This window comes from Heterocephalus glaber, unplaced genomic scaffold (assembly GCF_053883595.1).
Source record: "Heterocephalus glaber isolate CG9 unplaced genomic scaffold, H.glaber_assembly_v1.0 deba00001673, whole genome shotgun sequence".
Lineage (NCBI taxonomy): Eukaryota > Metazoa > Chordata > Mammalia > Rodentia > Bathyergidae > Heterocephalus > Heterocephalus glaber.
Window position 1 is genome coordinate 17,471,118 of NW_028258410.1, and position 12,058 is coordinate 17,483,175.

At 45.5% G+C, this 12,058-nt stretch overlaps 1 protein-coding gene across 3 annotated transcripts in view; it reads left to right on the forward strand.

Annotated features, from left to right (window-relative positions):
• Atp9a (ATPase phospholipid transporting 9A) overlaps positions 1–12,058 on the forward strand; it is a 141,381-nt gene that overhangs the window by 27,632 nt on the left and 101,691 nt on the right. For all 3 annotated transcript variants that reach the window (XM_021238923.2, XM_004858042.4, XM_004858041.4), the window contains exons 2-3: positions 698–842; positions 3,665–3,778. In XM_021238923.2, the coding sequence (XP_021094582.1) occupies positions 698–842; positions 3,665–3,778 (259 nt within the window). The remainder of the gene's footprint in view (positions 1–697; positions 843–3,664; positions 3,779–12,058) is intronic.

The window sequence follows — 12,058 nt, forward strand, 5'->3', positions numbered from 1 at the left end:
TCGCCAGGGCCCCGATTCCCAGGGCTCCCTTGCCTGGAGCGGAGCGGGGCCTGGAGCGGGGCCTGGGGGGGGGGGTGGAGCGGAGCGGAGCGGGGTACCTTGGGGCGGTGCTGCCGCCGCCCGTGTGGGGCCTGGCTCAGGGTCCCTGCAGCCGCTCGCTGGCCCAGCCCCGGCCGACTGTTTCTGCCCCGCCTGTGTGCTGTGAGAAAGGAGAGCCGGGCGAGAGGCGCTCTCCCCGTTCCTGTATGTAGCGTCTGGCGTGGCCAGTGGCCGCTCACGTGGACCGAGATCCTCACAGTCGGGCAGAGGCGCTGCGCCTCGCATCTTGTCTTAGCAAACTCCCGTGCTGGGTTCTGTGCTTCCCCCTCTCGTTTGCACAACTTAGTGAGTGATAATAGTGCTTGCTGAGACGTATCTACTTCTTATTTTTAAAGGAATTCTGCTTTTGGGTAGTGATTTGTGTTTTGGAACAAAGCATGTTTTATTTGAACCACAGCTTCTTAGCGTCTGCTCTGTTTGTTCATCTCCCTGAAGGACAGCAGTTGGCCTGGCACAACCAGGCCGCTCTAGAGAAAATATTCCGAGGAGAATGGGGGAGGCAGGAGTGACCTGAATGGGAGGGTGGGCCGGGCCTGGGCAGGCGCGGGCGTGGCGGGCTGTGGGCGTGGTCTCATTGTACGGCCTGTCTCTCCCGCAGGTGCTGTGAGTGGCTGCGATGCTGTGGTGGAGGGGAGCCCAGACCTCGCACTGTCTGGCTGGGACACCCGGAGAAGAGGGACCAGAGGTACCCTCGAAATGTCATCAACAACCAGAAGTACAATTTCTTCACCTTTCTTCCCGGGGTAGGTGCAGTGTCCACAGTCTTTTCCCATAGTTTCTTTTCTTTTCTTTCAGTACTGGAGACGGAACCCAGGTCCTCATATAGGTTGGGCAAGGGCTTTGCCACCAAGCTATGTCCCCAGCCCTTTTTATTTTACGTTGAGACAGAGTCTCCCCAAATTGCCCAGGCTGGCCTCAAACTTGCCATCCTCCTGCCTCAGCCTTCTGAGTTTCTGGGATTACAGCACCCAGCTCCCCACCACAGATTTATGGGACATCGTACCAGACGGAGTCCCTGTGGCAGAGATTGTGAACACCCCTGTCTTCTCCCGGCCACCCTGGCCCCTGAGCTTTGTCTCCCTGGCCCGAGTGTCTGGGGAAGGCTGCCGGCTGACTGCAAGGCTGTGATACCCACCTGCCCACGAGAATAACCTCATGCTTATTGGATATAATGAGCCTAAGATTGAAGAAGGTATTTGGGGGACCAAGCAGTATCACCAGAACATTGAAAAAGTACCACAGCAGTTAAGTCTTCTCCCCTCCTTATCATGTAACCTGTGGCCAATACAGGAGAATTGGGAAATAAAAATACATACAGGGGGAGAAAGATAAAACTTAATCCTACCATCACAGAGGGAATTTCTTCGGTTTTTTGAGACAGGGTCTCACTCTGTAGTTCAGGCTGGCCTTGAACTCACTGTGTAGCCCGGGCTGGCCCCAAACTAAGCAGTTCTTCTGCCTCAGCTTCCTTCCTGAGTGCTGGGATTACAGGTGTGTGGCACCACAGCCAGCCCAAAAAGGAGAATTTCTACTTACAGTTTTGGCAAATGTTTCTGGAGTCGTAGCACGCCTACATTAGCTGACAGAAGTCCTAGATGTGCCCTTGGCAGACCTTTCGTCTGAGACACATGCACCCGCACTCTGTCTACACCCTGTCTCTTTTGGTGTAGCGTGGCCTCTCTGCACGCACCAGTTTAACTGCAGAAGAACAGCAGTAGTTGGCTCCAATGCAGGAAGAACATGGCAGTGTTGTCCTACAGGGAGAGACATATTTTAGTGTAGTTCAAAGTTAATTTGAATGGTTTTGGAGGTAGATTTTTTATTTTTTGGTACCAGGGATTGAACTTGGGTCCCTGCACTTGCGCAGCAGGTGGCAAAACCACTGGCCTGGAGGGAGATTTTGCCGTATTCATTGTTAGTTACCATAAACCACAACTGGGCTAAATCCCCGTATCTGCAGTGAAGGAAAGTTTTCTCTCTTTTGCAGAATGAGACTGGGCCCCTTCCCTGTCTCCTGGCCTGGCCATAGTTACTGAGTGGGGACGGGAGTAGCATCCAGCTGGCAGGGGCACCCAGGGAGCGTATGTCACCGAAGTCACAGGGACAGGCGGGAGGCAGAAGGACTTGGAATCGCCTTAGCCTTGAAGAACCAAGATGCTTCCTCTCTTCTTTCGCTCACTGGCCAGGGCTGGCTCTGTGCCATCAGCCTGGGTCCCCTGGCAGTCCGCAGGGTCTGGGGCAGTGCTGGAGAACCTATGGCGTGTGCGCAGTGGTCTGTTTATGTCGTCAAAAGCTCTAAGTGAGGCTCCCATCCATCTCTGTTTCAGGGTGTTCCAGGGTGTCAAAATCATGTTGTGGATATAACTTTTTGTCTTGCTTTTTTGACTCAACATGACAGCATAAGCACTTCCTACTAAAACTGCTTCCTAAACAAGGTTCCACGTTGCCTGCCTGGACTCAAAAAATGTATTGTTTTAGAAATAAAAACTGAGCTGGCCATGTAACTCAGTGGCGCCATGCCTGCCTGGCAAGTGCAAGGCCCTGAGTTCGATTCCCAATACCAGAGAAAGAAAAAAAGAAGAAATGAAAATTGAATGGATACAGTTGACATTCCCTGCCTGCCCCTTCCCCAGTTGGTTACTCAGCCTGGCCCCACCCGATAACAACTCTTCTCAATTTGGTGTTTACATTTTCCAAGTATATATCATTTAGTTTCGCAAATGGTATGTTTATTGCACGTGTTTTCCTAAATAACACATGGAACTAGCTGGGTGTGGTGGTGCACACCTGTAATCCTGGCACTCTGAGAGGCCGAGGCAGGAGGATCCTTGAGCGCAGCCTGGATAATTTAACAACCTAGTAAGACCCTGTCTCAAAATTAAAAATTTAGAAAGGGCTGCAGATGTAGCTCAATGGAAGGGGCCTGGGTTCAATCTCCAGTATGGGGTATGGTGGAGAGAGGAGGGAAGGAAAGAAGAAAGAAAGGAACTATTTAAGCTTTGTGTGAAAAATAGCTAGCTTGCTTTCTCTCTCTCTCTTTCCGTTTTTTTTTTTTTAATTTGGTACTGGGAATTGAACTCGGACCCCTGCCCCTGTGAGGCAGGCGGCAGAACCACTGAGCTAAATCCCCGGCCCTCTTTCTGGTTTTTTGAGATAGGGTCTCAGCATGTAGTTCAGGCTGGCTTTAAACTCACGAGGTGGCCCAGGCTGGACTCGAGCTTGCAGTGATCCTCCTTCCTCAGCCTCCTGAGTGGTGGGATTATAGATGTACGCCACCACACCCAGTTTATGAGTTGTATTATATAGAAGTGGTTTTACAATTTTTGTTTTTATTTATTTATTTTTGAGACAGGGTTTTACTATGTAGTTCAGGCTGGGCTTGAAGTCACTTTGTAGCCCAGGCTGGTCTTGAACTCCCAGTGATCCTCCTGCCTCCTGGGTTACATGGGGTGTGCCACCATGCCCAGCCTTACAGAAGTGTTTTTAATGTCGCTTCCCACTAAGCATTCCAAACCTTGACTGTCAGCCAAGCCCTGACGTCTCCTCTCTGCTGTCTGCATTGCAGGTGCTGTTCAACCAGTTCAAGTACTTCTTCAACCTCTATTTCTTACTTCTCGCCTGTTCCCAGTTTGTCCCTGAGATGCGGCTTGGCGCCCTCTATACCTACTGGGTCCCGCTGGTGAGTAGGCGGCATTGTCTGTTCAGAGCCTTAGAGGCTAAAGGCAGGAAGTTCTTCCCATCTCTCCCCCAAGCAAAACTGGATGGTGACCTTCTAAGGAAGTCAGCGCCTTCAGCCAGCAGACTGGGAGTGCACTGGATTGTATTGATTGATTGATTGATTTTTCGGTACTGGGGGTCGAACTCAGGACCTTGAGCTTGAGAGGCAGGTTCGGTGCCACCGAGCTAAATCCCTGGCCCCTTTTTTGAGACAGGATCTCGCTATGTAGTTCAGGCTGGCCTGGAACTCATGGTGATCCTCCTGCCTCAGCCTCTGCATGCTGGAATTACAGACGTGCACCACCATGGCTGGCTGAGTCCTCCTTAAAGAAACAAAAACAACCTTATTCTTGGTATCAGGTGAGAGATGAAAAGGACCTGGTGCAGAAGTCCTTATGAAGGAGAGCGAGCCAGGTGCTGAGGGGCGGTGGGTGGGTATCTGCACTGTGCGTGCTGTGCTGTGTGGTCAGATGTGCTGCCGAGAACGAGGTGGGGATTCTTTCTTCTGTGCAAGCCACAGAGGTGCTTTTGGAATGCAGTGCAGTTTTCTTCTCTTCCTGTAAGCACGGCTGGAGGCTGGGAACTAGAGAGAACTTCGTCCAAGCTTCCTTCCTTGGGTAATAGACTCCTCTACCCGGGGAACTCACCACCTGCAGCCCTAGGCACCTACCGGCTGCCAGGAAGCGGCAGCGCACACAGCCCGATGCTGATGGGGCCGGGCGGTGGGGGACAGAAACCTTGAGGGTGTGGGCCGAGTCCCACCCAGATGCGGGGAGGTGCTGCTCCCTTCCGGCCAGGGCAACGTGACTGGGAGTTAGCACACACACGAGTTAGAAACTTGTTTTCCGTGAGACACCCTGACTCGATTTGAGGTTTTTAGTTCCACAGCTGTTCACCACATTCTGATATGAAATGAAATCACAAATTACTTATTTTTAGAAAGTTAATGTCCAGCATATATAAAATGTCATTCATCACGTTGCCTTTTATCGGTTGGCTTTTAAAAGTGTAGTTGTAAGCTGGGTGTGGTGGCGCACACCTGTAATCCCAGCACTTGGGAGGCTGAAGCAGGAGGATTGCTGCAAGTTCCAGGCCAGCGAGGACTACATATTGAGTTCAAGGCCAGTTTGAACTACAAAGCAAGACCCTATCTTGGAAAAAAAAAAAACAGAACCAAAAAAAAAATGTAGTTGTTTGAAAGGCATCTTGTTGGGGCTGTAGCTCGGTGCAGAGCACTTGGCTGGCATGCCCGAGGCCCTGGGTCCCATCCCCAGCACCACCATCACCAAGAAAGCAAAAAAAGGTTTCTATGTTTACTCGACTCAGGAAACAAAACTATATCCAGTGGAAAATCTCTCATCCTGCCCTGAAATACTGTCATTTGATTTTGTTTGTTTGTTTTTGTCCACAGTTCCTTTATGAATGAATAGGCACAATATCACAAAATATTTAGGTCTTGGGCTGAGGATTTAGCTCAGTGGCACCGTGCCTGCCTCACAAGCGCAAGGTCCTCAGTTTGATCCCCAGTACCAAAAGAAAAATTTAAGTCTTCTCTGCTTTTTAGAAAAATGTAACAAAATATACATATTTTCTGTTTCGTTTCCAAGGTAGCTTCCTCTTGGTTTTTAAATGTTGGCAACTCATCTGGAAAAGAGAAAGCTCTGTGATTGCTGGACCTGCGCTTCTCCTAGCGGTCTGGGTTCAGGGGCCCCAGTGCAGTCCCTGCGTGGTTGAGGGTGGGGAGCTCCTTGTGGCGTCACAACTCCCCTGAGCCCCAGTGGAGACACCCCAGACCAGGGATGGCGAACCTTTGAGAGACCGAGAGACCGAGCACCTGAACCGCAGTCCAAACCCTCTTACTTGTCACAAAGTGACAATGCTGCAGCCGAACCTGAGCATCCGGTGCTCGGCTGCTGGGCGTGGTGGCTTGTGAGGCAGCAGAGAGGGCGCTGTGTGCACATGGTGGGCTGCTGGCCATGGGTTCACCACCACCGACCGGGACCCACCTCTCAAGCCTTGTGCCTTGGGCTCACCCCAAAACCAGATCCTGCCACCTTTCTAACACCTTCCCCGTGGATTCTGTTCATTTGAAGAAGCGGAAAAACACACAGCAGGGGGATAAAAATCACATGCACAGCCATTAACTAACCCGACATACCCCTTTATGCTTCTGGCGTGTTCCCTTCTAGTTTTTTTCTACATATGCATGTATTTTATATACACTGTAACACACACACATATGAAGATCTTTTATTTTTATTTTAAAATTTGTCTGGTTTTATTTTCAATTTTAATTTTTTATGTTTGCAGTATATAATGATTACATTCATTGTGGGAAGTTGGTACATGTACATGGCACATCTTCATTCTTTTTATTTTTTTATTTTTTATTTTGTTACCAGGGATCGAACTCGGGTCCTTGCGCTTGCGCAGCAGGCGGCGAAACCACTGTGCTAAATCCCCAGCCCAAAAAGATGGATATGTGATTGATTTCCTTTTTTTTTTTTGGTATCAGGGATCGAACTCGGGACCTTGTGCTTGGGAGGCAGGCAGCGGAACCACTGAGCTAAATCCCTGGCTCCTTCATTCTTTTTATACTTTCCCCATCTCCTAGTCCTCTTCCCAATTGGAAAAGATCTATCTGCTATTATCCATCTTTTATTTATTTATGTATTTATTGGTACCAGGGATTGAACTTGGGATCTTGCGCTTGCGAGGCAGGAGGCAGAACCTCTGAGGTAAATCCCTGGCCCCTATCTATCTTTTATTTTATTTTATTTTATTTTATTTTATTTTATTTTTGGTACCGGGGATCAAACTCTGGACCTTGCGCTTTCGAGGCAGGCGCCAGAACCACTGAGCTAAGTCCCTGACCCCGTCTGTCTTTTATTTTGATCTTTAAATTACTTATATTTTGGATTTCTCATAAGAGAAACTAACTATTCAGTATTTAAACTTGTGTCTGATTTATCTCATTCAACATTATATCGCAAGGTGTGTGCCTTTTCCTACAAATGACTCAAATTTATCTTTCCTTATGGAAAAGTAGTACTCCATTGTGTATAAATACCACGATTTTTTATCCATTCATCTGCTGATGGATATGTACACCACTGCCAAGATGTAGCTGGTATGAGTTGTGCTGCTATAAACATGAGCACGCATGTATCCCTGTACTGGAATATCTTTACATCTTTTGGGAAGATACCTAGATGGAGAAGAGATGGGTTGGATGAAATTTGTACTTTTAGTTTTTTGAGGAGTTACCATACTGATTTCCTAGTGGTTGCACTAGTTTACATTTCCAGCAACAATGTGCCTCACCCCCCAGCATTTGTTTTTACTTGATTTCTTGACGATAGCCATTCTTTCTGGAAGATGACAGGCAGCGTTGTTTTCATTTGCATTTGTCTGATGGCCAGAGATGTTGAACATTTTTTCCTGAATTTATTGGTCATTTGTACTTCTAAGAAGGCTCTGTTCATTTCAGTTGCCCATGTTTTGATTGGATCTTTTTTGGGGGGGGTATAATTTTTGAGTTCTTTACATATTCTGGATATTAGTCCTGTGTCCAGGAAGTAGCTGGAAAAATGTTTTCCTGTTCTGTCGTTTGTTTCTTTACTCTATTGGTTGTTTCCTTTGCAGTGCAGACACTTCTTAATTTGATACAATCCCATTTGCTGATTCTTGCTATTTCTTGTGCAGTTGGGGTTCTGTTCTGAAAGTCATTGCCTGTGCCTGTGCCTGTGTCCTCGAGTTTTACCTGTTTTATCTTATAGCAGATTGTGTTTCTGTTTTAATATTTAGTTCTTTGATCCATTTTGATTTTAGTTTAATGCACAGTGAGGGTGTGGGTCTAGATTCAGCCTTCTGCAGAGCAGCACCATGTATTAAAGAGGCTGTGTTTTTGGCTCCTTTGTCAAAGATGAGATAACTGAGTGTGCCTCGGGTTATTTCTGCATCCTCTGTCCTGTTCCATTGATCACATATCTGTGTTTGTGCCATTACCATGTTTTTTTTAAAGTCACTATAGCTGTATAATGTAACTTGAAATCCAGGACTGTGATGCTTCCTGCTTTGCTCTTGTTACCCAGGATTGTTTTTGCTATTCTGGGTCTTTTCTGGTTCTATATGAATTTTAGAATTTTTTTAGTTCTATGATTGGTACTTTGATTGAGCTTGCATTAAATCTATTATTAGTCTTGGTAGTATGGCCATTTTGACAGTTTCTGTTTTGCCTGTCCAGAAACAGGGAATGTCTCTCCATTTTCTGATGTCCTCTTTTCAGAGTACTAGTTTTCATTATAGAGGTCTTTTACTTCCTTTGTTAGGTTAATTCCTAAGTATTTAATTTTTCGTGAAGCTGTTGTGAATAGTATTGTTTTCCTGATTGCTTTATTGGTGGGTTCATTATTTTGTTTGTTTGTTTGTTTTTTGGTACCGGGGATTGAACTTCAGTCCTTGTGCTTGCGCAGCAGGCAGCAAAACCACTGGGCTAAATCCCCGGCCCGGTTCATTATTGATATATAGAAATACTGTTGATTTTCTATCCTGCTACCTTGCTGAATTTATTAGTTCTGAGTCTTTTGGTGGAATTTTTGGGGTCTTCTATGTAAAAGATCATGTCGTCTGCAAATAAGGATGGTTTGATTTCTTCCTTTCCTAAATGTATCCCCTTTTTTCTTTTTTCTTTTTTTTTTTTTTTGGTACCAGGGATTGAACTTGGGACCTTGCGCTTGTGAGGCAGGTGGCGGAACCACTGAGCTAAATCCCTGGCCTCCTGTCCCCTTTTTTCTTTCTCTTGCTTGATTGCTTTGACTAAAGTTTCAAGTACTACATTGAACAGGAGTGTTGATAGCCGACATCCTTGTCTTATACCTGATTTTAGAGGAAAAGCTTTCAGTTTTTCCCTATCTAATATGATGTTGGCAGTAGGTTTGTCAGAAATAGCTTTCATCAGGTAGAGATAAGGTCCTTCTACACCTATTTTCTTCAATTTTTGTCATAAATGGATGTTGGATTTTGTCAAAACTTTTTCTGTGCCTGTTGAAGTGATCATGTGATTTTTGTCCTTGCTTCTGTTTATGATATATTTATTGATTTGCACACACATTATATTAAACTGTAGAGAGTTGTAAATGCATGTGGTTGATTAATTGATTGTAGTACTGGGGTTCAAACCCAAGGCCTTTGCCCTGAGGTACGTCTGTAGGCTGATCCCCACCCTTTGTGTTTTGAGGCAGGGCCTCAGGCTATCCTCAGACTCTCAGTCCTCCTGACTCAGCGGAGATAACAGGTATGTGCTATAATGAATGCCCATCTATTATTTTTTATTTTGAGATAGGGTCTTGCTAAGTTCCTCAAGCTGGACTTGAATTTGCAGTCCTCCTGGCCCAGCCTCCCAGAATGCTGGGATTACAGACATGTGCCCCCACTTCCTGCAATGCATGTGCTTCATAAGTTGGGATCCCAAGGTACCCATGAAGGCAGCTATGTCCTGGCCTTTCCTCCTTTGGCCTTTTGCATCTCAAGCATGATGTGCGTCTGTCTGTGCCCTCTCCATTCGTGTTATCCATCTGCCCAGCCTCCTGTAAGTCACCTCAGCAGGTCTTGGGGTACAGACAGATCCACATCCTATAGCCTTATAATTTATCTTATAATTTACCTTATAATTGGCATCTGTGGTGGGGGAGAATTCAGCCACATTTAACAAACATTTTTTCTTCTCATCACGATACATGTAGATATGGCTGAGGGAGATGTAGTTTTGCAGAAATGTAAATGACTGTGAAATAGCAGGTAGAAAACAAGATCAGCCCTGTCCATGTCTTCCCAAGGTGATGATTGGAAGTTCCCGTGGGGCCCACATGGAATAAGAAACTTGCCTAGTATACACAAGGGTGTGAAATGTTTGAGCCAACAGGACAGGGTCTGATGTTTCAAAGGCGAGAAGCTTGCAGCACCATAAAGGGCTCTGGGATATTACATATGTGGTGTGGAACATGAAAGATGTTCTTTGCAGTGTGGTTTATAGGTGCCCACCCATAGCTGCCCACATGGTGGTCTAGCTCCTAAGGCAGGTTGTGCAGGAGTTAGGGACAGTGCAGCAGCCCCATCCCCGTTGACACGGAAGACACAAAGCATATTGTTCAGTACCTAAAAATGTCAGTTGCAGAATATCTTGGACAGCATGCTCCAATTGTGACCACCCCTGCAGGAATGTTTTCTGAGGTTAGTTAGGTATATCAATACGGAAGTCTGGAAGGATCTTCCCAAGGCCAGTGGTTAACTTTGGAGTTGAGAATTGCCTTTTATTCTTTCTTTAAAAAAATACTAACGTAATAAAATTTATTTAGTAATGGATTTAAATAAATGGTTTCATTAAAAGATCACAGTATCTTGTCTCCTGAGTCTTGTGGTGTTGTTGATCTGCTGTTTTATTTATTTTTTAATTTAGTTTTTATTTATCAATTGTGTGTGTGTGTGTGTGTGTGTGTGTATGTGTGTGTATGTGTGTGTTTTGGACCCAGGGTCTTGTTATGTAATCCAGGCTGGACTTGAACACACTATGTAGCCCAGGCTGGCCTCAAACTCACAGCTATCCTCCTGCCTCAGCTTTCTGAGTGCTGGGATTACAGGCATGTGGCACCATATCCACCTTTAAAAATTTTTTTTAGTACATGTTATGGTTTGTGTTTAGATGTCCCCCAAAACCTCATGCCGATGAAGTCAGACTTTCTTTTTCAGAGTTAGTTGAATCTGGAATGTGTGATGCTGGGGTAAAGGGGTTGAGATTACTAAACCACTGCATGTGAGTGATTAATTTGGCACCACCCTAATCCCGCTAGTCTGAATAAGACAGAAGGGGCAAAAAGATGCTGTTCAACTCTCTCGGTACCTTTGTTGCTTTGTGTGCACCATGTTGTTTCTTCTCTGCCATGCCTCTTTGTCATCCCTGCCTTGGAGTCAGCTGATTATGGACTGAAACTTCTATGAACTGTAAGCTAAATAAACCCCCTACCTTTTAACTTTGGGTGTCGGATATTTTGTCTCAGCAGTGAGAGAGAAAGGTAACTAACGGAGTACGTATTTGCCATACATAACAGTCACATTCATCAAAGGGAATTTGTACCTGTGCATAATATGTCTTAATTCTTTTTTCCCATTTCCCTCCCCTCCCTTTGACCTGCCTTCCCCTCTGCCTTCCATTCTTTTTTTCTTTAATCCCTTTTCCCTTCCTTCTCTTTACCCTCTCCCCTTCCTTGGCCCCCTTCCCATTTGTACATGTTCTTTCTACTTCCCAATATCTATCCTCCATTTTACACCCCACCCCTTTTTTTTGTACCAGGGATTGAACTCAGGACCTTGCGCTTTCGAGGCAGGTGGCAGCACCACTGAGCTAAATCCCTGGCCCCATTTTACCCTTTATTTATATTTTGGGTTTCTCACACAAGAGAAATAATGAAATATTTAAACTTGTGTGTCAGATTCATTTCACTTAAGATTATGCATCCATTTTCCTACAGATGACTCAAGTTTATCCTCCTTCATGGCAGAGTAGTACTCCATTGAACATAAATATCACATTTTCTTTATCCATTTATCTGTTGATGGGGATTTGGGCTGTTTCCAAGATGTAGCTATTGTAAATTGTGCTACTATAAACATGAGTGTGCATATGTCACTGCGGCATGATGCTTTTAACTCTTTTGGAAAGATACCTAGAAGGGGGACAGCTTGGTTAAATGGAACCTCTAGTTTTAGTTTTTTGAGGAATCTCCATACTGATATCCATAGTGGCTGTACCAATTTACACTCCCACCAACAATGGAGAAGGGTTCCTTTTTCTGCACAGCCTCACCAACATTTGTTACTGGTTGATTTCTTTTTTTTTTTTTTTTTGGTACTGGGGATCAGACTCGGGTCCTTGCGCTTGCGCAGCAGACGGCGAAACCACTGAGCTAAATCCCCGGCCCACTGGTTGATTTCTTGATAGCAACCATTCTTTATGGAGTAAGATGGAATCTCAGTGGTTTTTTTTTTTTTTTTTTTTTGGTACCAGAGATCAAACTTGGGTCCTTGCACTTGTGAGGCAGGCTGCGGAACCACTGGGCTAAATCCCCGGCTCTCAGTGTTATTTTAATTTGCATTCCTTGAATGGCCAGTGATATTAAACATTTTTCCATATATTTATTTGCTGTTTGTACTTCTTCATCTGAAAAGTGTCTAATCATTTCAGATG